Here is a 27753-nt window from a genome sequence, read left to right as displayed (position 1 = left end):
ACATGCACACACGTTTCCCCAAATGTCATGGATAATGTTTAAAAAAAGCCCATGGAATTCGTGACACCTTTGACAGCCTTCGTTGTGACACATAGGGCTGTGAACATAATTCCAAGCAAATCCACTGGTTTCTTAGGTTTTTAGAACTTTAATATTAATCAATTGTTTCTTTGCACAATTGTTTAGGCAGATGAACTGCAGACTACATATTTTCTATTAGAAAATTGAATTGACTAGTAAATGAAAGGCATAGTACAAATGGAAACAAAATGTCTCAGGACATCTTCAATTCATTAAATGGAAGGGGAGTACATAACTATCAGAGCTAGTGTCAGCCTGTGAATTGCAGTATGGCCCTTTGACAGTATTTCCACTTTTTAGCGACATGCACGTCCTGAGGGGTTGTTTACACATACAGTTGTTTCTCATTAACTAACTCCATGTGTGGATATTTACACAGAGATACAGTGACTCTGCGCTGCTCCCAGGTGCCTGTCTCGGCACATTTGCCATGCTCCTATTGATCCCATCCATATTCCTGTCCTGTGGTAAGAATAGGAACAAGAGAATGATTGGCATGATCTTATATGAGCAAAGACTTATGAATCTGGAGGGGGATGAGGCTATACTCAGCACTCTCCCTGTGACACCACCCCCAGCCCCCCGCCCTCTTCCCACCATGGCCATGACCATGGAACACCAGAGAGGCAGAGTCTGGACAGAGGAAATTCGACAGATGGGGGGCATGATGACATTTACACTCAGCCTACCCAGCCCTCCCTTTCAATAGGAGTTCAGCCAAAGGAGCAGGTTTTCCATTTTTTTTTCACCCCTTCCACTGCATGAAGCAGAGGGGATGAAAATGGCTTTAGTGTTCAGGTTAGAAACAGCTTTGTTGGTCACATCTTTTTCACTCAATTGAGGGTGTACAGGGGACATCTTTTTTTCTTACTGGGGGAGCCTGTCTGCAGGCACCATGTCTGGCTTGGTGGTATTCCTTGGGCCCTTCTCAAAGGAGACTGCACATGGAAGAAATCTATGGATTTCTGGTTGTCTATGGGCATGTTTAAGCCTCCTTAATCTGTTTAAAACCATGCCACATTTGTGCATGAAATAGGGGGTGGGGAAAGCCAACACAAAGGCTACAAAATATGGTTCAAATGAAATTGTTCCTTGGAACTGAGCCTGCATTCTATGAATCTGTTGCCTACTGAAGCTAAGCCTAGTCCCCCACAGAGATCTTCATATTGTGGTTCGAGGACCAGTGTGATGCATTTGGAGCTGCTCCGTAATAATTTATTACTATTGTGTGTTGGCCTGGCTATTGGCATGTTTTCTGTGTGGCTATATTGGGTTAAATCAACAGGAGAGAGTGTATGGGGAGGGGGGACGGGGGGAAACAAACAGGAAAGGAAAAGAATAGCTCCTGATAACTCCCAAGAGTTTGTGGAGAGTGATAGCTTTGGCATTGACCCTTCTCTATTAGCTGTGGTAATTTTTGACTCCTCTTCAGCCAGCCTACAAAACTAGTTTGGACCAGGACAGGAAAAGGCCAGCTGTCACAGGCTGACTAGCCCCTTTGAGAGGGAGCAGGGTTCAGTGCATCTCTGATTACTGCTGCTCAGCTGGGCTTAAGGGAAGGCACCTGGGGGCTGTAATACTTTGGTCTAATTTTGGTTGTTGGGGTTAGTGTGTGAGTGCTGGTGGCCTGTGATATACAGAAGGTCAGACTAGATGATCTTGTGGTCCATTCTGGTCTTAAACTTTGATTCACATGGGCCTTATAAAGGGAAAGACACCAGCAAGGAAAGGGCTGCCTTCAGGCATAACATTAAAGAGATTGATTAGGGAGAAAAAGAAGAGTGAACCTGGCAAGAGGTAGCCAGAGTCCTGGGCTAGAGAAACTTGTCTCCAGGCGAGTTCTGAGAAGGCAGCATCTGGGGACAGGTGGCAGAATGTATAATATTAAAAACACAGTTCTTAATATTAATCCTAGAAAGTCATAGAATTGTAGGGCTAGAAGCGCCTGGAGAGATCATCTAGTCCCTTTCCTCTGCACTGAGACAGACAGGACGAAATAAACCTAGACCATTCCAGACAGGTGTTTTGTCTAACCTGTTCTTAACCTCCAATGGTGGAGATTGCACAACCTCCCTTGGTAACCTGTTGCAGTGCTTATCTATCCTTCTGCAGTTTTTCCTAATAGCTAACCTAAGTCTTCCTTGCTACAGATAAAGCTAATTATTTCTTTGCCTGCTTTCAATGGACATGGAGAACTGATCACCATCCTCTTTACAACAGCCCTTAAAATGTTGGAAGATTATCAGATCCCCACTCAAGACAAATAAAACTGGGCACGTTGAAACCTTTCTTCATAGGTCAGGTTTTCTCAACCTTTTATCATTTCTGTTGCTTTCCTCTGGATTCTTTCCAATTCGTTCACATTTTGTAAACTGTGGTGCCCCGAGCTGGAGACAGTAGTCCAGCTGAGGCCTCACCAGTGTTGTGTGGAGCAGAAGAACTACCTCCTGTGTTCTACACATGACATACCTGTTAATATACACCTGAACATTAACCTATTTTGCAACTGCTTCACATTGTTGGCTCATATTCAATGTGTGATCCATTATAACCCCCAGATCCTTTTCTGCAGTACAACTAGCTAAGCAGTTATTTCCCATTTTGTAGTTTGTGCATTTGAATTTTTTCCCCTCCTAAGTGCAGTAATTTACACTTGTCTTTAGTGAATGTCATCTTGTTGATTTCAGACCAATTCTCCCGTTTATCCAGGTTACTTTGGAGTCTAATTCTGTCCTCCTGAAGTGCTTGCAACCCCTCCCAGTTGATGTCATCCACAAATTGTATGAGTATACTCCCTAATGAAAATATTGACTAGTGCTGGACCCAGGACAGATCCCTGCAGGACCCAACTAGATATGTCCTCCCAGTTTGACAGCAAACCATTAATAACTATTCTTTGCTTATGGTTTTTCAACCAGTTGGGCACCCACTTTACCATAATTTCATCCAACCACATGTCCCTGGTTTAGAGAAGAAGCTTGTCTCCAGGGAGAGGGAGCACTCAGCATCTGGGGAAAGGTGGCAGGGAACATAATATACTGAGACAAGACATTTGTCCTCCAGAAGAAGAACCTGGCGAGAGATCACCTGGCCACAAAGGTGGTGGGGGAAGTGGGATATTTAATCATTGAGCAGTATGGTTTAAAACCATTCAAGGAAGAAGAGCCCAGGAATAGGTGAACTGGAAGAACTGTAAGGAGAGAGAGAGAGAGCGCGCGCTATTGTTGCTTGACATAAATAGGGTAAATCTCTCTGTTTTGGGGGGGAATGATAATGTAACCTTTTATTAATAAACAAGGCTGGCATGGGCACAAACACAGATAAGCCTGTTGTAATTCTTATATGGAGTCTGTAGTTCCATGGCCACCACTTGCCTCTACTTCCCTTTCATTAGGGCCTTTAAGAATTCACAAAGTTGCTAGTCACCTTCTCAGCCCCAAATTCTTTAATTCACTCTCCACCAAGCTGGCAACAAAGCTTGTCAAAAACAGAACAAAGTCCCAAAACAATCCTCAATTCCAGAGCCATGCAATCGCCTCGCTTAGGCTTCCATAGCTTACTGGCAGGCCTCCTACCTCTGGTAGTCTCAGATACTCTCAGTCACACTCTTCCCTTGCCCCTTCCTGCTGCCTTTTATATTTTAATGACCTGATTTCTCTCAGGTGGCATTCATCTTGTAATCATGGCTGGCTTGGCCCCAGGTTTTCTAGCCCACAGGGCAAGCCACCCTGTTACAGAGTCCCTAATGGGGAGGAGAGGAGGAAGGGACACTGCAGAGCCACACTTTGCCAGAAGGATGAATGGCAGGGTAGGCCTGTCCTATTACAGCCACGAGCATAGGATACCAAAAGATCTTTGGCATGTTTAAAAAGGAACATTGTGTCAAGAGAGGGGAAAGTTGTTTGTGGGAACCAGACTGCAACCCAGGCACCCGCTGGAGGTGTCAGAGGAATTAGGCCAGCTTAGGTTACCGGCAGGGGGCAGTAAGCCATTGTGTAACACAAGCATTAGTGTAGATGTTTGTTTTAAAATCAGTTTTCTCAAAAAGCTTTGTTCCTACAGTTAAACAAATGACATTTTGGTTTTAAGAAGGTGGCTTAGTCACTATATACCCCACTGGTCACAGAATCCTGAAGGGAAGAGTTGCAGAGGCTGATCCTATTCGAACCTGCTTGGTAAGCATGGTTGATACACAGGGAACTGAAGCCTATGGCCCGGTCTAGGAATGGGAATATTGCAGAATTCCACCCTAGGGGAGGTAAGGGCATGAGGCCGGACACCTGAGGGGGTGCACTCAGAGCAACCCAAAAGGGGATAGAGGTGCAGCTAGCCCTGCAATGGTGACACCAAATTTAAGGGAATCTCAATGTCCTTTTGGGGTCCACTGTATTTATTGTATGCAAAGAGCCCTCAAGGTCATGTCTGTGACTGAGGGACTGTCCATATGCACTGTTGTGTAATTTTGTGCTTTGAAACTGAGCTCTTGTTTTAGTACAATTCCCACTTGTATCCAGAAGTGGTATCTTTTGGTATCCTGTGTTCATGCACTGCACCCCTCCTATTAATAGGAATTGATATTTTATCTGTTAGAATGTTACCACCAGATTTGAATAATTTCTATGTAACTGCTTCTATGCATCTGACTGCTTTAAATTCAAACCAGGTTTGGGTAGATCTGTTTTTTGTCTTATGTTTATTCCTGATTTACATTCTTTCAATCAGTTTTCAGAGCCAGGTCTGTGACTCTGAGAAGTGCAATCAGTCAACGTGGATAACCATTCTGGTCCCCAAAAAAGGATGAGGTGCATGAGCAGGGTGACCACGTATCCCTTTAAACTGGCAATCTCTCTGTTTTCAGCAACAGGCGTAGAGCCATGTTTTTAGAAGTGCTGAGCATGCTCAGCTGGGACCAGATTTTCCAAGAGAGTTCGCTCCCATTTAGGCAGCAAAATAAATGGCCACATTTTCAGAAGACCTCAGGACATGGAGTGCAAATTGAGATGCTGAGCTCTCTTGAATATCTAGCCCTAGTGTTTTGTCCATGCTTTATAAGTTGTGGGACAAAACGTCCAGGCCAGATGGAACGCTAGAATGGTGCCCTGAAGGAGTCATCAACCAGCTGAGCTGATGAACCAGGCAGTAGGCTGGCTGAGTGCATTTGTTCCTCAAGCATCACTCAGTACCCAGTCCTGCCACCATTTGCTACCCGGCTCTACTTCCACCCCCAGAAGGTGGTTTGAGCATTGGCCTGCTAAACCCAGGGTTGTGAGTTCAATCCTTGAGGGGGCCATTTGGGATCTGGGGCAAAAATTGGGGATTGGTCCTGCTTTGAGCAGGAGGTTGGACTAGATGACCTCCTGAGGTCCCTTCCAACCCTGGGATTCTATGAAGGTTTCCCAGTGAGCCTCCCAACCCATCCTCCCCTGCAGGGTGAGCCAAATCCTCATGGAGTCAGAGGCTCATTCTTAAATTGAGCTGTGAATCCAGCTCCACCATTATAAGCAAGTGGTTACAAACCTAACCTGAGCCAGATTCTATGTATCCACTATCCCTGCCCCAGAGGCGAGTACCAGACTATATGGCAATCCATTTGGGAGATGAAAGGAAGCCTGTTTCCCTGTCCTTATTTACTACAGTCCAAATCTAGTCCCCATTAAAGTAAAAGGGAGTATTTCCCTTAACTTCAGTAAGCAGTGGATTGGTGATGACATTATGCCTGTGAGAACTGTTATTCGCCAAAATGTTTGTGGAAAGAGAAGTGCTGGAAGTGCTGCAAATGTGTATCTGTGCACAAATATGCATGCAAATCTTAAGGAACTGATATGGCTCCCATTAGTGTGATATGGCTCCCATTAGTGTAACATCAGAGCACCTCACAATCTTTAATGTCTTCACAACACTGCTGTAAGTTAGGGAAGTACTAGTCTCTTTATTTTCCAGAAGGGGAAAAGAATTGAGGCACAGAAAGACTGACTAAGTGACTTGCCCAAGATCACATAAGAAATCTCTGGAACTGAACAGAGTCCAGATTTCCTGTGTCCTAGGCTAGCCTCCTAACCATTGGACCATTCCTCTTCTGTGACACCCATGTGTCTGTTCTCAAGTACTCATGTCTCTGTCTCTCTCTCTCTCTCTCTCTCTCTGAAGTTGGGATCTGAAAGCTCTTTGTGGGTTTGGGAGTAAACCAGTCAGGTAGCAGAAGCAGTACCTTGTGACTAAGGTGACCAATCACATACCATCAATAGCTGCTGGTTCTGCCAGCCTTAGTCATGGTGAAAAGTATTCATCCTGTCTTACTGATCTTAATGGGACTATGTAGAAAGCAAGGTACTGCCCCTTGTAAGTAAGGGTGGCAGAATCTGCTTTTATGCTGTAAAGAAACATGTAGGAAGTCACTAGTGGCTTTGACCACAAGAATGATTTTACAGTGTGGTAGACAAAAAATATATATATATATATATATATATCCCTGTGCAGAAAATCATGGATGGATTAAATCAGGGGTGAAAGTAAGTTAGAGGACTTACCGGTACACCGGAGTCCTGAGCAGGGTGCGTGGCCTCAACCGGAAGAGGCAGGGCCTTAAATCCCCGGGGCCCTTTAAATCTTGATTTAAAGGGCCAGGGCTCCAGCTGCGGTAGCAGCGGCTGGGAGCCCAGGGCCCTTTAAATCACCCCCGACCTACCAGCTGCAGAGGCGGCTGGGAGCCCCAGGGCTCGGGGGCGATTTAAAGGGCCCAGGGCTCCAGCTGCCGCTACCGCAGTGGAGCCCCAGGCCCTTTAAATTACTGAGGAGCCCTGGGGGCTCCCGGCTGCCACCACTACCCCCAGGCTCTGGGCTCTGGCAGAGCTTTAAAGGGCCTGGGGCTCCGCTGTGGTAGCAACTGTCGGAGCCCCAAGCCCTTTAAATCCCCACCTGAGCCCTGCTGCCAAAGCCCTGGGGTAGCAGTGGCCGGGCTCCACCGGGCATTTAAAGGGCCCCGGGGCTCCAGCCACCGCTACTGCCCCAGCCCTTTAAATGCCCGCCAGAGCCCCACTGCTGCTACCCCAGGCTTTGGCAGCAGAGCTCAGGTAGGGATTTAAAGGGCCCCGGGAGGGTAGCGGGGCCTGGAGCTCCAGGGCCGTTTAAATCCCAGCCTGAGCCCTGCTGCCTGAGCCCTGGGGTAGCGGTGGTGGGGCTCTGGTTCGGATTTAAAGGGCCCCGGAGCTCCAGCCGCTGCTACTGCCCCAGGGCCCTTTTAATCCCCGCTAGAGCCCTGCTGCCACTACTGCAGGGCTCAGGAAGCAGGGGTCAGGCTGGGATTTAAAGGGCGCCAGGGCAGTAGCAGCGGCTGGAGCTCTGGGGTCCTTTAAATCCAGAGCCCTGCCGCCGCTACCCCCAGGGCTTTAAATTGTCCTCTCGGAAAGCTGGTCCTGGTACAGTGCACCAGCTCTTACTAGTATGCCGTACCGGGGCCTACCAGCTTACTTGCACCTCTGAATTAAATACTGGTCATGTGAAATAAAGAAAATCCTGCCCAGAGCCAGATGGATTAAAATGTTTACTAGTAAAAAAAAAAATAGGGTGGAATAATATTGTAATGCTGACAGACCTGGTCATCGTCGGGTTTGAACCTGGGGTCACTGGAACTTAGTGCATGAGCCTCTACTGCATGAGCTAAAAGCCATATGACTGTTAGCTTAGGCTGTAGAGCAGACTCATTAATCAATCAATCAATCTCTCTCTCTCTCTCTCTCTCTCAGTGGTCTTGACACAACACCACACCCAAGAGGTGTGTGGGTTACAGTATGATGCAAACTGTTACCTCACGTTCAAATAGAAATCACCCTGCTTTTGTTGAGTAATGTTCTTTTCACATAGCAGAATTTCACCCTCAGGATCAGGTTCTGATCGCTTTGCTTGCACAGTGCAGCACATTTGATTTACATGGCTGTTCTCATGCAGTAGGTTGTTGCATCATGTGAGTAAAGATACTGGAACCTGGCCCAGAGGTAAATGGTAACACTGAGTCAGACCCTTTGCCTTCTGAGCCAACAAAGATGACTCTGGTAATTTTTTCTCTGTTTAGGGAGTTAACTGTGTGGTCAACAAACAATGACCACTTTGAAGTTTATCTCTTTGACCATCTTGAATGTACTGGGCTTTTGCTGAATTTTGGATTGTTTCCAAAACAAGAGGAAAAGCATACAGGTTATGCAGGCATGGGCACATTTTGCAAAGCAATCTGTCCCTAGAATTTAACTCAGTACGTTAGTGGGATAAATGGGACCTCTCCCACTTCAGCGCACATACAACTCCCAGTATACCTATTTCATAGAATCATAGAATCATAGAATATCAGGGTTGGAAGGGACCCCAGAAGGTCATCTAGTCCAACCCCCTGCTCAAAGCAGGACCAATTCCCAGTTAAATCATCCCAGCCAGGGCTTTGTCAAGCCTGACCTTAAAAACCTCTAAGGAAGGAGATTCTACCACCTCCCTAGGTAACGCATTCCAGTGTTTCACCACCCTCTTAGTGAAAAAGTTTTTCCTAATATCCAATCTAAACCTCCCCCACTGCAACTTGAGACCATTACTCCTCGTTCTGTCATCTGCTACCATTGAGAACAGTCTAGAGCCATCCTCTTTGGAACCCCCTTTCAGGTAGTTGAAAGCAGCTATCAAATCCCCCCTCATTCTTCTCTTCTGCAGACTAAACAATCCCAGCTCCCTCAGCCTCTCCTCATAACTCATGTGTTCCAGTCCCCTAATCATTTTTGTTGCCCTTCGCTGGACTCTCTCCAATTTATCCACATCCTTCTTGAAGTGTGGGGCCCAAAACTGGACACAGTACTCCAGATGAGGCCTCACCAATGTCGAATAGAGGGGAACGATCACGTCCCTCGATCTGCTCGCTATGCCCCTACTTATACATCCCAAAATGCCATTGGCCTTCTTGGCAACAAGGGCACACTGCTGACTCATATCCAGCTTCTCGTCCACTGTCACCCCTAGGTCCTTTTCCGCAGAACTGCTGCCTAGCCATTCGGTCCCTAGTCTGTAGCTGTGCATTGGGTTCTTCCGTCCTAAGTGCAGGACCCTGCACTTATCCTTATTGAACCTCATCAGATTCCTTTTGGCCCAATCTTCCAATTGGTCTAGGTCCTTCTGTATCCTATCCCTCCCCTCCAGCGTATCTACCACTCCTCCCAGTTTAGTATCATCCACAAATTTGCTGAGAGTGCAATCCACACCATCCTCCAGATCATTTATGAAGATATTGAATAAAACCGGCCCCAGGACCGACCCTTGGGGCACTCCACTTGATACCGGCTGCCAACTAGACATGGAGCCATTGATCACTACCCGTTGAGCCCGACAATCTAGCCAACTTTCTACCCACCTTATAGTGCATTCATCCAGCCCATACTTCCTTAACTTGCTGACAAGAATACTATGGGAGACGGTGTCAAAAGCTTTGCTAAAGTCAAGAAACAATACATCCACTGCTTTCCCTTCATCCACAGAACCAGTAATCTCATCGTAAAAGGCGATTAGATTAGTCAGGCATGACCTTCCCTTGGTGAATCCATGCTGGCTGTTCCTGATCACTTTCCTCTCATGCAAGTGCTTCAGGATTGATTCTTTGAGGACCTGCTCCATGATTTTTCCAGGGACTGAGGTGAGGCTGACTGGCCTGTAGTTCCCAGGATCTTCCTTCTTCCCTTTTTTAAAGATTGGCACTACATTAGCCTTTTTCCAGTCATCCGGGACTTCCCCGGTTCGCCACGAGTTTTCAAAGATAATGGCCAGTGGCTCTGCAATCACAGCCGCCAATTCCTTCAGCACTCTCGGATGCAACTCGTCCGGCCCCATGGACTTGTGCACGTCCAGCTTTTCTAAATAGTCCCTAACCGCCTCTATCTCCACAGAGGGCTGGCCATCTCTTCCGCATTTTGTGATGCCCAGCGCAGCAGTCTGGGAGCTGACCTTGTTAGTGAAAACAGAGGCAAAAAAAGCATTGAGTACATTAGCTTTTTCCACATCCTCTGTTACTAGGTTGCCTCCCTCATTCAGTAAGGGGCCCACACATTCCTTGGCTTTCTTCTTGTTGCCAACATACCTGAAGAAACCCTTCTTGTTACTCTTGACATCTCTGGCTAGCTGCAGCTCCAGGTGCGATTTGGCCCTCCTGATAACATTCCTACATGCCCGAGCAATATTTTTATACTCTTCCCTGGTCATATGTCCAACCTTCCACTTCTTGTAAGCTTCTTTTTTATGTTTAAGATCCGCTAGGATTTCACCATTAAGCCAAGCTGGTCGCCTGCCATATTTACTATTCTTTCGACTCATCGGGATGGTTTGTCCCTGTAACCTCAACAGGGATTCCTTGAAATACAGCCAGCTCTCCTGGACTCCTTTCCCCTTCAAGTTAGTCCCCCAGGGGATCCTGGCCATCCGTTCCCTGAGGGAGTCGAAGTCTGCTTTCCTGAAGTCCATGGTCCGTATCCTGCTGCTTACCTTTCTTCCCTGCGTCAGGATCCTGAACTCAACCAACTCATGGTCACTGCCTCCCAGATTCCCATCCACTTTTGCTTCCCCCACTAATTCTACCCGGTTTGTGAGCAGCAGGTCAAGAAAAGCGCCCCCCCAGTTGGCTCCTCTAGCACTTGCGCCAGGAAATTGTCCCCTACGCTTTCCAAAAACTTCCTGGATTGTCTATGCCCCGCTGTATTGCTCTCCCAGCAGATATCAGGAAAATTAAAGTCACCCATGAGAATCAGGGCATGCGATCTAGTAGCTTCCGTGAGCTGCTGGAAGAAAGCCTCATCCACCTCATCCCCCTGGTCCGGTGGTCTATAGCAGACTCCCACCACTACATCACTCTTGTTGCACACACTTCTAAACTTAATCCAGAGACACTCAGGTTTTTCTGCAGTTTTGTACCGGAGCTCTGAGCAGTCATATTGCTCCCTTACATACAGGGCTACTCCCCCACCTTTTCTGCCCTGCCTGTCCTTCCTGAACAGTTTATAACGATCCATGACAGTACTCCAGTCATGTGAGTTATCCCACCAAGTCTCTGTTATTCCGATCACGTCATAGTTCCTTGACATCACCAGGACCTCCAGTTCTCCCTGCTTGTTTCCAAGGCTTTGTGCATTTGTATATAAGCACTTGAGATAACCTGTTGATCGCCCCTCATTGCCAGTATGAGGCAGGAGCCCTCCCCTCACAGACATTCCTGCCTGTGCTTCCTCCCGGTATCCCACTTTCCCACTTACCTCAGGGCTTTGGTCTCCTTCCCCCGGTGAACCTAGTTTAAAGCCCTCCTCACTAGGTTAGCCAGCCTGCTGGCAAAGATGCTCTTCCCTCTCTTCGTAAGATGGAGCCCGTCTCTGCCCAGCACTCCTCCTTCATGGAACACCATCCCATGGTCAAAGAATCCAAAGCCTTCTCTCCGACACCACCTGCGTAGCCATTCGTTGACTTCCACGATTCGACGGTCCCTACCCAGGCCTTTTCCTTCCACGGGGAGGATGGATGAGAACACCACTTGCGCCTCCAACTCCTTTATCCTTCTTCCTAGAGCCACATAGTCCGCAGTGATCCGCTCAAGGTCATTCTTGGCAGCATCATTGGTGCCCACGTGGAGAAGCAGGAAGGGGTAGCGATCCGAGGGCTTGATGAGTCTCGGCAGTCTCTCCGTCACCTCGCGAATCTTAGCCCCTGGCAAGCAGCAGACTTCTCGGTTTTCCCGGTCAGGGCGGCAGATAGATGACTCAGTCCCCCGGAGGAGAGAGTCCCCGACCACCACCACCCGCCTTCTCCTCTTGGGAGTGGTGGTCGTGGAACCCCCCACCTCAGGACAGCATTCCACTACAACAAGCACCAGCTATCAACCCTTCCTTTGCTGCTCTGGTCTAGACACTGCAGAGGGGTCATTTCATAGCATTTAACCTCAAGACAGAAAGCACTGTGACATGCTGAGTTAATGCTAACGAGAGCTGTGCGAATTATTGTGTTCCCCCCCCCAAAAAACAAAAATAAAAGGCGTTTCTCAGTGATACAAAAGATGAAAAAAATTATTAGTTTCAGGTCAGATGAAATGTTTCATTTCAATGTTGAGCATTTTGAATGCTTTTTCATTTTATTAAAAGCAAAGGACAATTAGAAATACCATTCACAAAACCACAAGAGGAGGTAGGCTCAGTTGTGACCTTGCCCTTGGTCCTGCGCAAGGGGCAGTGGCTAGCTCCTTTCTCTCAGGAGCAGACAAGGGAAACAGACTGTGACTCAAAGTAACTATCTGGTTCCTGGTTCTGCAGTGCTCCAGGAGGAGAGAAATCTGTACTAGCCTTACACCAAAGGCAGATTACTTCCCAGGGCATGCTGGCTCAGTTTAACTGGCTGCCACACGAAAATGGGCAGGGCGGTTGGGAGAAGGGGCAGAGCCCTGTGTGCTTTGTACAAAGCTGCATGATTCATGGCTGTTTAATTTGTATTTAATACATTCAGCAAACTCTGATCTCATGGGCTTTGGCACTTAGACACTGCTGTGATGAGTGCCTGAGGACAGAGGGTCTCAGAATGGTTGTCACAACTCCCCAGAAGTGTCAGGAGGTTGTGACCACTCTGCCCTTTCCCCACTGCTGAATGGAAGGGTTCCTGACTAGATATCAGCTAGACAAGAGGGGTGTCATGGAGGGGTGAGGGTGGGGTCCCAGTAGGAGAAAGGGGGTTGCAGTATGGAGACAATTGAGAATCCCTGCCTTAAACAAACAGAGCCTAAACGAACTCTCCCTGACCAAAATGAAAGTCTCTGCATTGACTTTGAGGAAGCTATTCAAAGGCACAAATGGAAATTAGGCTCCTAACTCTCATTGACTCTCAGTGGGAATCAACTGCTTAACTGTCATGTGTGCTTTTTGAAAACCTTCCCTTTTAATGGGACTTGAATGTAGCCCACAGCTAGTCAGGGTTAAAAACTGCAGCATGTCATTTTACATGCTCTTTCTTACCAGCTTTATATAAATGTTCCCTCTGGGAGTATTTACTCAGTGTCTGCGTGAAAATTCAGTAGTTATGCAACCACCTTGTAGGAACGTCATGATGGGTCTGAGGTCGCTTAGTGACAAGGGCCATGGAAACAAGCTACAGATGGATGTTGATAGCTGTTCTTGGTTTTTAAGAATCGAGTACAGGGGCGTGTGGTAGCTCACAGAGGGAAGACACAAATGCGCTGTTGGAAACAGTAGCCTAGAACTATCGCTCCCCCTTAAGGCTTCCTAATAGAGTTGTGAAAAACATGTGTGAAAATGGAACCTCTCCAATGAAGGATGGGCCAACGTCTACCACCAGTGACACCTGCGGTATTGCCAACTCCAGTCATTCAAAAAGCATGAGACTGATTCCCCCTCCCCCAAAAAAATCCTGACTTTGTCTTAAAAATCATGAGACTTTTAAAAATCATGTTTTCAGGCTTTTTTCTGCAACCATGAAGGCTAGATGCTTACTCCCTCCCCCCCACCCCGCACCCCCCGTAAGGAAGGTAAAATTTTAAGCTCCAGGAGTGAGGCCTTTAGGCAAAACAATAACTGTGGTGAGACTCAGGCTAAAATCATGGGAACTGGCAACCCCACTGAAGACTGGAGGGTTACATAGCGCAAAGTGAGAGCTATCATTGACCCTAACAGTGAAATCTGTTATAACTGGTTACTACATGATAATGCTGAACTTATAAATGACAAGTGTTGTGCCTTTAAATAAATGCAAGGCAGACAGCTATACGCTTACAAGCATCTCTGCAACGGAGCAACTCTGACAGGGGACTGACTCATGTGCTGAAGGCCCTTTCAGTTGGCCAAATAATCATAAAGGAGCCATAAATCCCACGTCTGGAAGACCCCCATGCAGCAGGTTTTCCACAGCAGGCTGAAGTCAGGAGGAGGGCCTGCTGAGGTAGGAGGGGGACTGGCTAGGGTGTGCCCACCCCTGGGGGATTCTGCACAGCCGCAATCGGAGAGAGGAGCAATTGCAGCACAAGGGCACAAGTTAGTCTGAACCATGTGCTGAATTGGCCCCTGTTGTTCCTGAATAGGGGAGATGCAAGATGTCCCCTCTCTGTCCCTGTGGTACCACTGGCACAAGGGTGAATCTGAGCCAGGGGCATTAGGCGTTAAGGTGTGAACTACAGTCTTGTCAACCCCGAACGTTCAAAAATCATGACTTGGGCCCCAAAATCATGAGATTGACTTAAAAATAATGAGGGTGGTTTTTGTTTGTTTTTTTTAAAGAAATAATACACCCGAGGAGGAGTATTTTTTATTTGCCTTCTGGTTTCTGAGCTTTTAGAGGATACTCATGTCAAGTTTACAAGCTTTTGTCTGCAACCAGGAGGGCTAAAACCAACTTTTTTAAAAAACCACTAACCCCCAAATTCTCCTTTTGGCTCCAGGAGCTGGAGCTTTAAGTAAAACATCAAATATCATGAGACTAACAATAAAATTGCAAGAACTGGCAACACAAACTACGTCCTACTGAGTTCTGACTCATATAAAATATAATTACAATACCATCAGGAGACACCAGGTGGGGAAGTTGTACCAAAATGAAGTTGGGTGCTGAATAGAAACTCAAGTAACAGAGCTGCTGTAAATATTTTGAAGTGAAAGTGTTTATTACCAACACAAAACATCATTCTGCAAAACTACCAATTGGGAGGGGTCAATTTCTGTGACTGAACTTCTGTTTCTAAAACAACAGTGATTGTAACTTACATTTATATGGCTCCAAACGAATCCCAAAGCACTCTTTACAAAATGGCAAACATATATATCTATAAAAAGAAAAGGAGGACTTGTGGCACCTTAGAGACTAACCAATTTATTAGAGCATAAGCTTTCATGAGCTACAGCTCACTTCCTCAGATGCATATCGTGGAAACTGCAGCAGGCTTTATATATACACAGAGAATATGAAACAATACCTCCTCCTACCCCACTGTCCTGCTGGTAATAGCTTATCTAAAGTGATCATCAGGTGGGCCATTTCCAGCACAAATCCAGGTTTTCTCACCCTCCACCCCCCCACACAAATTCACTCTCCTGCTGGTGATAGCCCATCCAAAGTGACAACTCTTTACACAATGTGCATGACAATCAAGTTGGGCTATTTCCTGCACAAATCCAGGTTTTCTCACATCCCCCCACCCCCATACACACACAAACTCACTCTCCTGCTGGTAATAGCTCATCCAAACTGACCACTCTTCAAGTTTAAATCCAAGTTAAACCAGAACATCTGGGGGAGGGGGTAGGAAAAAACAAGAGGAAACAGGCTACCTTGCATAATGACTTAGCCACTCCCAGTCTCTATTTAAGCCTAAATTAATAGTGTCCAATTTGCAAATGAATTCCAATTCAGCAGTTTCTCGCTGGAGTCTGGATTTGAAGTTTTTTTGTTTTAAGATAGCGACCTTCATGTCTGTGATCGCGTGACCAGAGAGATTGAAGTGTTCTCCGACTGGTTTATGAATGTTATAATTCTTGACATCTGATTTGTGTCCATTTATTCTTTTACGTAGAGACTGTCCAGTTTGACCAATGTATATGGCAGAGGGGCATTGCTGGCACATGATGGCATATATCACATTGGTGGATGTGCAGGTGAACGAGCCTCTGATAGTGTGGCTGATGTTATTAGGCCCTGTGATGGTGTCCCCTGAATAGATATGTGGGCACAATTGGCAACGGGCTTTGTTGCAAGGATAAGTTCCTGGGTTAGTGGTTCTGTTGTGTGGTATGTGGTTGTTGGTGAGTATTTGCTTCAGGTTGCGGGGCTGTCTGTAGGCAAGGACTGGCCTGTCTCCCAAGATTTGTGAGAGTGTTGGGTCATCCTTTAGGATAGGTTGTAGATCCTTAATAATGCGTTGGAGGGGTTTTAGTTGGGGGCTGAAGGTGACGGCTAGTGGCGTTCTGTTATTTTCTTTGTTAGGCCTGTCCTGTAGTAGGTAACTTCTGGGAACTCTTCTGGCTCTATCAATCTGTTTCTTTACTTCTGCAGGTGGGTATTGTAGTTGTAAGAAAGCTTGACAGAGATCTTGTAGGTGTTTGTCTCTGTCTGAGGGGTTGGAGCAAATGCGGTTGTATCGCAGAGCTTGGCTGTAGACGATGGATCGTGTGGTGTGGTCAGGGTGAAAGCTGGAGGCATGCAGGTAGGAATAGCGGTCAGTAGGTTTCCGGTATAGGGTGGTGTTTATGTGACCATTGTTTATTAGCACTGTAGTGTCCAGGAAGTGGATCTCTTGTGTGGACTGGACCAGGCTGAGGTTGGTGGTGGGATGGAAATTGTTGAAATCATGGTGGAATTCCTCAAGGGCTTCTTTTCCATGGGTCCAGATGATGAAGATGTCATCAATATAGCACAAGTAGAGTAGGGGCTTTAGGGGACGAGAGCTGAGGAAGCGTTGTTCTAAATCAGCCATAAAAATGTTGGCATACTGTGGGGCCATGCGGGTACCCATAGCAGTGCCGCTGATCTGAAGGTAAACATTGTCCCCAAATGTGAAGTAGTTATGGGTAAGGACAAAGTCACAAAGTTCACTTGAAGAGTGGTCAGTTTGGATGAGCTATTACCAGCAGGAGAGTGAGTTTGTGTGTGTATGGGGGTGGGGAGGATGTGAGAAAACCTGGATTTGTGCAGGAAATAGCCCAACTTGATTGTCATGCACATTGTGTAAAGAGTTGTCACTTTGGATGGGCTATCACCAGCAGGAGAGTGAATTTGTGTGGGGGGGTGGAGGGTGAGAAAACCTGGATTTGTGCTGGAAATGGCCCACCTGATGATCACTTTAGATAAGCTATTACCAGCAGGACAGTGGGGTGGGAGGAGGTATTGTTTCATATTCTCTGTGTATATATAAAGCCTGCTGCAGTTTCCACGATATGCATCTGAGGAAGTGAGCTGTAGCTCACGAAAGCTTATGCTCTAATAAATTGGTTAGTCTCTAAGGTGCCACAAGTACTCCTTTTCTTTTTGCGAATACAGACTAACACAGCTGTTACTCTGAAACCTGTCATATATATCTATATAATACACACATGATTTTCTTTGCCCATTGCTGAGACGCAGGCACCTCTTGAGTGAAAGTCAAAAATTGTTTGTGAGTACATAACACTACACCCTCGAGTCTGTTGTTTTGCATTATATAAGATTTTAGGACAGGAAGTGAAGAATGCCCTCCTCAGAGCTGAAGGAAGCATGTCTCTTTCACCAACAGAAGTTGGTCCAGTCAACGATATTACCTCACCCAACTCTTCTTACTCAAACCTGGGGCCAACATGGCTACAACAACTATGCAAGCAACTGTCTTATAAGAACAGTTTTTCTGTATTGTGTTCCTCTGAGCAAACTACTGATTGTAAGAGAAATGGACATAAGAAATACAGATCAGTTTTGTTTACAATGTACTCAGTAACAGATGTTTTTGTAGTTAAGAGCACTGGTTTTAATAGAAATGTAAATAAAATGTGAACAGCTAATTGTGTGTGTATATATTGCTAAGGATAGGCAAAGTTACATAATTCATGATGGGATATATACAGTTCAAAAGCTACACCTTCAATCGTTTTTTTCAGAAGATAGTTTGAAATAAAGGAATTGCTTTCTGACATCAGATTGTAATTCAGGGTGAATTTTGACCCTGAGTAATTTAAGCACCATGGGCCTTTAATGCATCAGAATTTCAGATCACTTGGACCGCATTTTGCCCCAGAGTCTCTGCTATGTCCAGTGTCTGCTGAGCATGAAGCAGACTGGTGGAGAGTGGGCTACCAGACAGCTGGCTGCCCCTCTGTGTTTCTGAGGTTGGTTCATGGCTGGCCCTGTACAGATTAGGGCATTGTAGAGCCTGATTTAAACTCTGCCAGGCAAGCATAATTACTGTCCCCACCCCCCTTCCCATCTGTTCCTGACATACAGTCTGTACAGAGGTGATAGGAGTGGAGAAGGAGCTGCCTGTGCCAGATTTATACAAGCTAAGGACTGAAGAATTATCAGATGGCCAAATGTGACCAATTTCTGGCCTCTACTCCTGGATCAGTGTAGAAGTGCAGAGAAGGGGGAGAGAACCTGGTCTCACTTATGTTGATGCAAATTCAGAATAGCTTCTTTGATTTCAGTGGAGTTATTCCAGAATTACATTGGTGTAAAGGAGGTGGAAATTTGATTTGGTGAGTATACGTCCTCTTTTAGTCTGACCAAAAGAAACCCGCATGAGCCTCTTCTGCCTCCCTGGTGAACTAGAAACAATCTGCTGTACAACACGATAGCAGATCAATAGGGATTTCCTCTGTATTTGTGCATTAGTGGTACAGCTGGATGAGTAGAACTTGAGAGGACAGGCTACTATAATAAGCAAAATAGCTCCTTTTGCTTTTTACATCAGGCCAGAATGCACTGGCATCAGTGTGGGTGGATAAAACAGGGAGAAGGTATAAAACAGCCCTCCCACCCTAGTCCTGCATCTTGGCACCGGGTCCCTTTGGGTTTCAAGACCCTGCACCCCAGGCTCAAGACTTTTCAAGGGGAGTGAGGCCAGTGTAGCAGGGCTGACCTGTCACTAGAGTGGCACGCGTGCTGGCTGCCTGCTCCATTGTTTGTTCTCCCAGGGCTCCTGGACAAAGCATTGCTATGTGGCCCCTGTTGTATTCATTTAGATGGAACATATGGGCCAAAGGTGTTAACGCAACACAGTCACTGTCTAACATTAAACAATTTTAACAAGGTTCAGGGTTTGGTATGCAGCGACGTCAGCCTGCTTAGCACCATGGCAAAGCCACCATTAAACATCCTTTTTAACCTTTTATTAACAATATAGAAAAGAAGGGAAAAGAGTTAAAGCATTTGAAATGTAAAGCATTAAGTAAGGCTTGTTCCCTTTCCTTTTTTAGAAGGAACACCCCGCCCCGCCCCGCCCCGCCCACCCCTCGGTTTGACAGTCTCTTAAATGGTATCAAAGCTGGTAATGACTGTCCTTTTAGGGGGAAAGAGAAGTTAGTTGACGTGAGCTGAAGCTGCTGCTGTTTTTAAAGTCTGATCCCATTTCATCTCAAGTGTCGTTTGGGATTCAGCTGGAGTTGGTACGGGTGGTGATGTCATCTGGGTCTCCCTCTCTGGCCCGGTTTGCTCAGGACATCTCTCAGGACCAGGATGATGAAGATCCTGAGTCCCAGAAACAGTGGGAGAGGCAGCCATGATCATGAAGCTTACTCGTAGCATTCATCTGTTCTGTTCTTTTCCCTCAAAGTCTCTTTCTATAAGGACCCACAAAGGGAATGGAGGGTGGAATAGCCCATCCCTTCATTTTTTTTGTCCACCAATCAGGCCTAATATCTGACACACCAATTTTGGTTCATTAATTTCCAGTTCCACATCTTCTATTTTTACCAAGCATGATTTTAACATAGTCCTTGAGTTATAGCAGGAGGCCTTTTTATTGGACTAATTCAGTTTTTTGTCTCCCTTTTGCACCTATTTTCATCAACATTTATTACTATAGGTTGTTGTGACATTTTATGAACTTTTACATACTTTTTACAGTTGAGCCTACAATGAGGGTAAATTTGTAGTCCCAATTATTACAATACTCCTCTGTCCCTCCCTCCTGCCAATCAGTACAGGCTGTGGGCTTCATTCTCCACTCCCTTGTTCTTTTTTTTGTTATTTATTACGGTAGTATCTAGGACCCCCCCCCAGACATGGACCTATTGTGCTAGGTGCTGTACAATCTCAGAACAATAAATCTTTGTGCAATCGTTTGCTCCTGTGCACAGTGAACGTAAAATGTTACTCTCAGTGTAAATAGAGCATTCTGGTTTGGTGGCATTTTACTGCCATTTTGCACAGTTGTCTGGGCAATGGAGAATAAGGCCTAATGGTCCAGATTCTGCCCCTGGTGTAAACCCTCATTTGCTGCATTGACCTCATTGGCGTTATTGTGGATTTACCATGGCCCAGCTGACAGCAGAGTATAGCCCACTGTCTCTGGTCTCTGTCAAAAAATATATCTAGTGGCAAGTAATTTTAACTTCTAAGTCTTGAGCACTGTAATGATCTCTTACCATCTAGCTAAAAAGCAAATACAAAGTAAGGTCTGTGTGCTACACAGAATTTTATGGCTCTAAAACAAATTGTCCCTGGGGCTTAGCACAGTTAAATGCATTCTCTGCATTCAGACAGCACAACTGAGGAGTATCTTTCATGAGCAGCCATTGGTGAATGTGCTTTTGAACTTTTCAACTTACTGTACTGGTATTTAGCAAAACAACTTAAGGTAATCAGCGGCTTTCAACCCTCCAGACACAGAAGAGTGCCGTGCATGCTTCTTCCTACCAGATTCTGAACTGCCTTTTGTAGCAAGGTATTTCTGTGTTGTTGATGGCCAGCTGCCTCGCTGCACTATGCAGCACAAAAGGGAGCAAAGGAGAGCAAAACCAAGGAGCAGACGGGCCCAAACCTGAATTTTCTCTGTCTTCATGGGTCTCAGCTTCCTTTTGGGAGGCAGAATTTCATTATGGGCCTCACCCTATAGCAACAATGGCTGCAGTGGGAATATGCCTGAATAAGGAATGCAGGCCTAGATCCTACTTTTCGAGCTGGTTGACATTTTTTGTTCAAGGGTTTTCTCAAGTAAACATGGGGTTTTTTTTGTTGTTTTGTTTTTTTGGTAAATCAAAATTTCCTTGGGAGAAACTCTGCTTTTGACTATGTTTTTCTGGTTTTTCTCAAGAAACCAAACCCTGCACATTCTGGGTTTTTGATGAAAACCAGAAGAATTTTGGAGAAAAATGTGGTCCACAACAAAAACTGTCTTCAAACTTTTTTCCATGGGAGAGAAAACATTTTCTGACCAGCTCTACCTAAGATTCAGCCCCCTCTAAGAGAGAGACAACAGTCCTGCTCACTGGACAGAGATACTGAAACACTGTGAAGTGTTTCAAAAACACTTTGGAATGTGTATCTTGGATGTTATTAATCAGATATTGTATCTATTTAGCTTGTTAGGTCAGTGGTTCCTGATGTGCAGTTTTTTGTTGGTGTTCCCCTAGTGTCGGATTGGCAAATAGGGGCCCTTTCCTCTGCTGTTTCCTATGACAGTTGCTGTCTCTTCGCCTTTGTTTCGCTCTTGTCCTAGTCGGTTTCCATTTTCTCTTTTCCTTCTCATCTGTTTTTTCTTCTGTGATTTTTTTTTTAATTTATGTATTTTTAGTGGGAGTGGCTTCCTATTCTTTTATTCTTTCCTGTTCTCTCTTGACTTTTGTTACCCCTTCCAGTTTCCCCATTCACCTGAATGCTACATGCTGCCCTGGGTGGCTTACAGTGGCATTTTGGAGCCATGCCACATGTGCTTCCAGGGCTGAGATGAGTGTTGCAGGAGCAGAGATACTTGAGCTTGTAGCAGATGGCACTTGAGCTGCTCCCCTGGCTGGCTGCAATGCAGGAGCAAAGAGAGTAGGTAGGCAGGTTTAAACGAATTGTCCATTGCTTATCCCTGCAGTCACAGCAATAAACTTGCAGTAGGGTATGAGGCAAGGAAACTGCATGCACAGAGCGAGGGCATATAATGGCTTTTCATTTTCAGCCCCTTGAGATTTGGATCACAAGATGCCCCGCTTCTGGCTTTTCCAAACCTCATTTCATTGTAATTGCAAATAACTTCAATGTATTTGTTTATTCTCACTTCTTTATTCTTCATGGAAAGAATTCTTGAATCCTGTGTTGATTCTGAGTAAATGCTCTTCTCCGCATAGGCATATTCAGAGCCTCCGTGCAGCTTTTGTTCCTGGTGTACCGGGAGTGAAATTCACCTCTGTAGAAAGCCTATGCATCACTTAAATCCAACTTAAGCCCTATTTTGAGGGACTTAGTTGTGCGCAGGCCCTGCATTGACTCTGCACGGGTGGGTGGGTGGGATTTCAGTTGTATAGAGGTGAAATTCACCCCTATACAACTGCTCCATCTGCTGGAGATTATTGTGGTGTAGAGGGCCTTGTGTGGACCATTCACCAACAGGTGAATTTCAGCATGCTGTGATTCCACCTATAGCATATAGTATCAACATTCAACCTATTATCCTTTTCTCATAGGAAAAAAGTATAAACCTGATCCACATTGAGTCCAGACCTTCCCGAGTCAACAAAGATGAATATGAATTCTTCATAAACCTGGATAGCAGGAATATTCCTCTTCTCACGGATATCATCGCAACTTTGAGAAATGAAATTGGAGCAACAGTTCATGAGCTTTCACGTAAAAAGAAGAAAGATGCTGGTAAGAAAATATTGACTGTGATAATATTGACTATAAAATTGTGTGTTATCTGCCTAAACCACTCGGCCTTTTTGAACTACTTTTATTCCCTTCAGTAAAGCAGTTTTCTGGTTGACCTCTGTACCTGTGTTTCCCTTTCCATCCTTTATCTGTCTTGTCTATTTGGAGTGTAAGCTCTTTGGGACAAGCTCTTGATTATACTAGGTGTTGTACATACCCATACACTCTATGTGCATATGCAGTACCTAGTATGCTCAACCTTGATTCTGGCTGAGGTCTCTTGGATCTTTTGGAATATGAATATGTAATCACCTAGCGGTTTTCAATATTCTGTTTCCTGGCACTCACTGATATTTAGTTAGCAGGGCTGTAGTAACTGGTTAATGTAACTACGGTAGTTATATGTAGTCAGGTGAATGGTTATTAAGGGGCCAGCCTTGCAAACACTTATCCTCAGTGGGGCTACTTACTGATTAAAGCATTTTTATAGTCCTGTCTCCCATTCCAAAAAGTTGTAGGCATGTTCATTTTCTGCAAATGAACAGTGCCCCTGCTGTTCAAAAAGGCTGTATTTTCATACACAGCTTTCAGCAATCTACCAAATTCATCTAGTGTTGTCTTTTGCTCACACACACAAACAATATGAAGAAACCACACGGGCACAGGTGCATTCCAAATGACTGCGTTTGCTAAAGATGCACAAACATGCCAAGCCTAGCTACGTGCACACGGCCACTGTGACTGATTTCCGGTGGCTTCTAGAACACAGCGAACACCATTGGAGGGCTCACAAACTATTTAAAGGGGTATTACTCTATTCCTATAAACATTACCTACATTCAAACTTGTTTTTTTTTTAATGGTGGCCCGTGCTTGACATGCACAACGTCTTTAGTCTTGTCAACCTCCAGCAAGTTACGTAAAACCCAGATTCAGCAAGTTACTTAAGCATATACCTAACTTTCAGCATGTGAGTAATTCTATTGGAATCTATGGGACTATTCATGTGTTTAAAATGAATTATGTGCTTAAGTGCTTTGCTGGAGCAAGGCCAGAATGCTCAGCACCTAACTGAATCAAGCCCTTAATGTGCATTTTTGGTAATGAATGCTATCTAGAGAAAGATTCTCTTTCACCTTCCTAAGGAGGGCTGGCTCCTCTAAGTCGCTAAGGCGGGCTTTAGAACAGTGGCCTAGAGACATTTGCAACTGCCTGCCCTTTATGCTCCCTGGATGAAGAACTCGCATCACTTTTCAAAGCTGCCATGTCTTGATCGCCCTTACAGGGAAGCAGTCAGGTGAAGACAGGCAGTGCAGTGAAATAAGATAATGCAGATTGTTTGAATCCACAATACAAAGTGAGCGGAGCCCTTCTTAGTCACCCTTCATAGTAAGGATCCACATAGAAGTAGTTTATAAAGAGTTAATTATCGTAAGAGGTGTTATGATTATCAGCATCTTACAGATATGAGTAGTTTGATGAGTTATAAATGGGTTATAAACCCATCAGCAGAAAGTATGACAGATGGTTATAAGCTACCAGTTGACCCACTGGACTCTCTAACAATTGACTTACCAGTTCTTAAAATATCTGTTGGTCATTTATGAACTCTTTGTTAAATGGACCCTTCATGCAAAGTGTGACCATATTCTCAATTGTGTTTAATGCATAAAAGTTGCTGATAAAGGACCAAGTAACAAAATAACGAATGAAGTGTTGATTGTCCTGGCTAACTCCAACACCCCCTGTCACCACCCCCAAAACACCCTTAAATCTTGGTTAATAACAACAAACCAAATCCTGCAGCCCTTACTAAGGACTAAGGCCAATGAGGCACAGTCCAGCACTATGCTTGGTGTGAAGCAATGTAACCCATGGGCAAGCAGAGGGAGAAATTCTGCTTCAAGGAAGTAGATTTCTTCTCTGATTTCCCTGGCAGGGATCTTTTACTGTGCCCCTTCAGAGAGTGGAAATCATTCCAACATCTCTTCCACACTGGTCCTTCTCTACAGGCTGATCAGCCTCCAATCTCTCTCCATCTCCTGCTGGAGCACTGTGCACCCCTTGGTGGATGGAGGGAGCAGGCTGTATCCTCCTTCAAGCTCAGGGGCAGCAGCTTTATCTGACCCTTATGCAGGTTGGATGATGGGTGGGAAGAGGAGAGGAAGCCTTCTTCTGCGTCTCCTCCCCCACAGTGCACCCATGTAAGAGTCAGGCACAATCTTCCCCCTCATAGGCATAATCTTGCCGCCATAATCTCACTCAAATCTTTTGTGTCCAATCGCCCCCCTCCCCCCACCCATGAAATCAGGGAGAGTTTTTTCTACCCATTTCAGTGGGCGCAAGCTCAACCCATCCTCACGCAGGCAAAACTCCCAGCAATGTTGATGGTAGTTTTGCCTTTTTAGGGAAGTAGGGCATGATCCTGGGAGGTGCTGAGTATCGTCCGTTCTTATTAAAATCAGTGAGAGTTGAGAGTGCTCAGCACCTCACAGGATTGGGGCCTGGATAAAGACGTGGCCCAGAAGATTCATATAAAGAAACCACGACACCCACTTTTATTAATACCTAAATACCTCTTCAGATACCAGACGTGATTTTAATAGGATTTAAGCTAGGATTGTCTTCAAATGCTTTTGGTCTGGCTCTTCCTCTTCCTTCCTTGGAACAACATAAAAGGGCATTAATATCTGCCCGAGATGAATCCTGGTAATCCTTTTACCATCTCCTTTGTGCCTGACCCATGACATTACATTTGGGGGAAAGAAGCCTCCAGCAAATACTCTCTGGGGTCAGTTCTCTCCATTCAAGTGACAAGAGACAAAGGGTTATGCCTGGACAGGGAGCTATAAGCACTACTGTTGAGATTCCCTCCAAGTCCTCTTTCCACTCGGCTTCCCAAGAACTCAGTTCGACTCCCGCCTTTGTCACTCGGGTATCTTTACTGGGCACACAGCAGTGCCATGCTGAGCTGATCAGTCTCAAATGCAGGGGGGATGGATGCAGGGTACGTCACAGCTCCAAAGTTACACAGAAACCTCCTCCCTTTGTATACATTACACATCTCATTGCATTTATTATATGTTGCAGCACACATTTTTGGATCGATCTGGTTACTTTGCAGGAACCAATCCCTTATCTAGTTCATAGTAAACAGTCTTCTGTGTATTTCCCCTCTTAGTTGTCTGGGACATTCTGTCTTCTTAGCCTACTGACCTATTTACTTACTTTATTTAGCACAAACATTCTGTTTTCAACCTAATGATTCATTTCCTTCCCTAATTTTCTCTTCCAAAAAAAAAAAAGAGGCCTCCCTCCAGGAGTTAATTACTCCAGCCAGACCTCAGCTACACCTGCTATCACAGATATTCTCTCTTTGTCACACGTCATTTTTCTGAATTTATATTTTCAGAAGAAAGCTACAGACCCTGGCAAGTTTTTGCTGAGCAGCAGTGTTTAAAGGTTTTGTAGGCACTGATTCAAGCAGAGGGTAGAGCTCAAAACGTCAACAACAACAAAAAGACCACAGGAGAAATCATGGCTCCCTTGAAGTCAGTGGCAAAAATCCTATTGATTTTATCAAGGCTAGGATTTCACTTCATGTTTCCAAGTTCATCAAAAGGTCTTCTTGAGCCAGATTAATCTCTATTGACTTCAGAGCAGCAGAGATTAATTCGATCCCTTCTGATTGAAGGAATGACTGTTTTTGTTTGTTAGTGGAAACAATTTATCATCAGAGAGAGAAAAGATCAAATGAATCATTTTATTTTTATTTCTTCTGTTCTTGATTCCCTTTTCACTTTCAATACTTGCCATTAGTGGAAGGGCCCACCATGAGCTTAAATCTCAGGAGGGTTGTGTCCTAAAAGTCAGATTAAGGCAGAGGTGCTGGAACAATTCGTATAGTGGGGTGCTGAGAGCCATTGAACTGAACTGTATCTGATGGAAACCACTTCAAGCCAGAGGGTGTCACAGCACCCCTAGCTCCAGCACCTGTGGGCTCAGGCTGATTAGAGAGCAAAGCATACGCGGGTTCAGAGTGAAATGAGAGACCACGCTGCAGACATAATGACTGAATTTGTCCCTTAAACAAATATATGACAGTGTTAATAAATAACAAGCATTGCCATGACAATGTCTACATTGACTTGCCCTTTAAAATCATCCCTGATAGATCTTAACATTGGAATCTTGACATCAGAATCTGCTATTGTTCTTTTTTGAAAAATATAAAACTAAACAAAATATCACCTTTCTTTCCCCCTTCCCACCACCACACTCACACCCATCCACCCACACCCACACATGCAAGCCGACCTCCCCTTTGTTGTATGCGGACACAGGCCTTTTTCATTGCCAAGTAAAGTCCAGGAAAATCTTCTCCTTGTGAGACATATCTGTGTCAAGAAAGAAGCAATTTACTTAATAGAGGGCAATAGCGCCAATTCCTTATCCAACATCTACATCTACAAATGTGATTGATTTTTCCTTGCTAAAGATTATGGGTTCAGTTCAGCTGTGCACTTCACATGAATTCAGTGCAGGGCCACAGGGGTAGCAAAGGTGATTTTGAAGTATTTCCCTATGTTGCTTCTTGGTGACCAGTGCGCCATCTAGGGTAGTGAAATCCTCTTTCCTCAACTGATCTAATTATGACAGTCTGGGCTTTTTTCAGCTTGCGCTTAAATAGTTTTTGTTCATTTTGCCTGACATTTGTTGAGTGCCTCTAGGACTTGGTCCAGTATAGCCCCTGAGCACACGAAGAGAAGGAAGAACCACAAGAATTATTTAAGGATTGGAAAACATGCTGTACAGCGAGTGCACGATCTATTTAGGCCAGGTCTACACTTAAAAATTAGATCAACCTAGCTATATCACTCAGGGCTGTGAAAAATTTCGTGCCCTGAGCACCGTAATTAGGTCAACCTAACTCCCGGTATAGACATGGCTAGGTTGATGGAAGGATTCTTGTGTCAACATAGCTACTGCCTCTCAGTATTTATTATGTTGGAGTGAATTAAAAGCTCCTTTTGTCAATGTACGAAGCATCCACTGGCTGTAGTGTAGACATACCCATAGTGTATTGAAGAAAAGGCTAAGAGGTGAATTGTGCATAGTTTGTAAGTACAGGAAGAAGACCTTGGATAGTAGAGGGGTCTTTAATCGAGCAGATGAAGGCATAACAAGATTGAATGGCTAGAAGTTGAAGCTACGTGAATTCAAACTAGAAATAAGATCACATTTTGAACAGTGAGAATGTGTAGTGGATTGACCATCACTTGAAATCTTTACATCAAGACGAGATATCGTTCTAAAAAAGTAAGTTCTAGTTCAACCACAGGTTACTGGGATTGATAC

At 45.1% G+C, this 27753-nt stretch overlaps 1 protein-coding gene across 15 annotated transcripts in view; it reads left to right on the top strand.

The window, feature by feature from the left end:
- Nucleotides 1–27753, top strand: part of PAH (phenylalanine hydroxylase) — a 140328-nt gene that overhangs the window by 81123 nt on the left and 31452 nt on the right. For all 15 annotated transcript variants that reach the window (XR_012156140.1, XM_073323649.1, XM_073323545.1 and 12 more), the window contains one exon: nt 22212–22395. Coding sequence is in view for 14 of the 15 variants with exons in the window: in XM_073323649.1 (XP_073179750.1) it covers nt 22212–22395 (184 nt within the window). In the remaining variant the exon portion in view is untranslated. The remainder of the gene's footprint in view (nt 1–22211; nt 22396–27753) is intronic.

Source organism: Lepidochelys kempii, chromosome 1 (genome assembly GCF_965140265.1).
Source record: "Lepidochelys kempii isolate rLepKem1 chromosome 1, rLepKem1.hap2, whole genome shotgun sequence".
In the NCBI taxonomy this organism is placed as follows: Eukaryota; Metazoa; Chordata; order Testudines; family Cheloniidae; genus Lepidochelys; species Lepidochelys kempii.
This window is presented reverse-complemented; position numbering and strand designations above follow the sequence as displayed.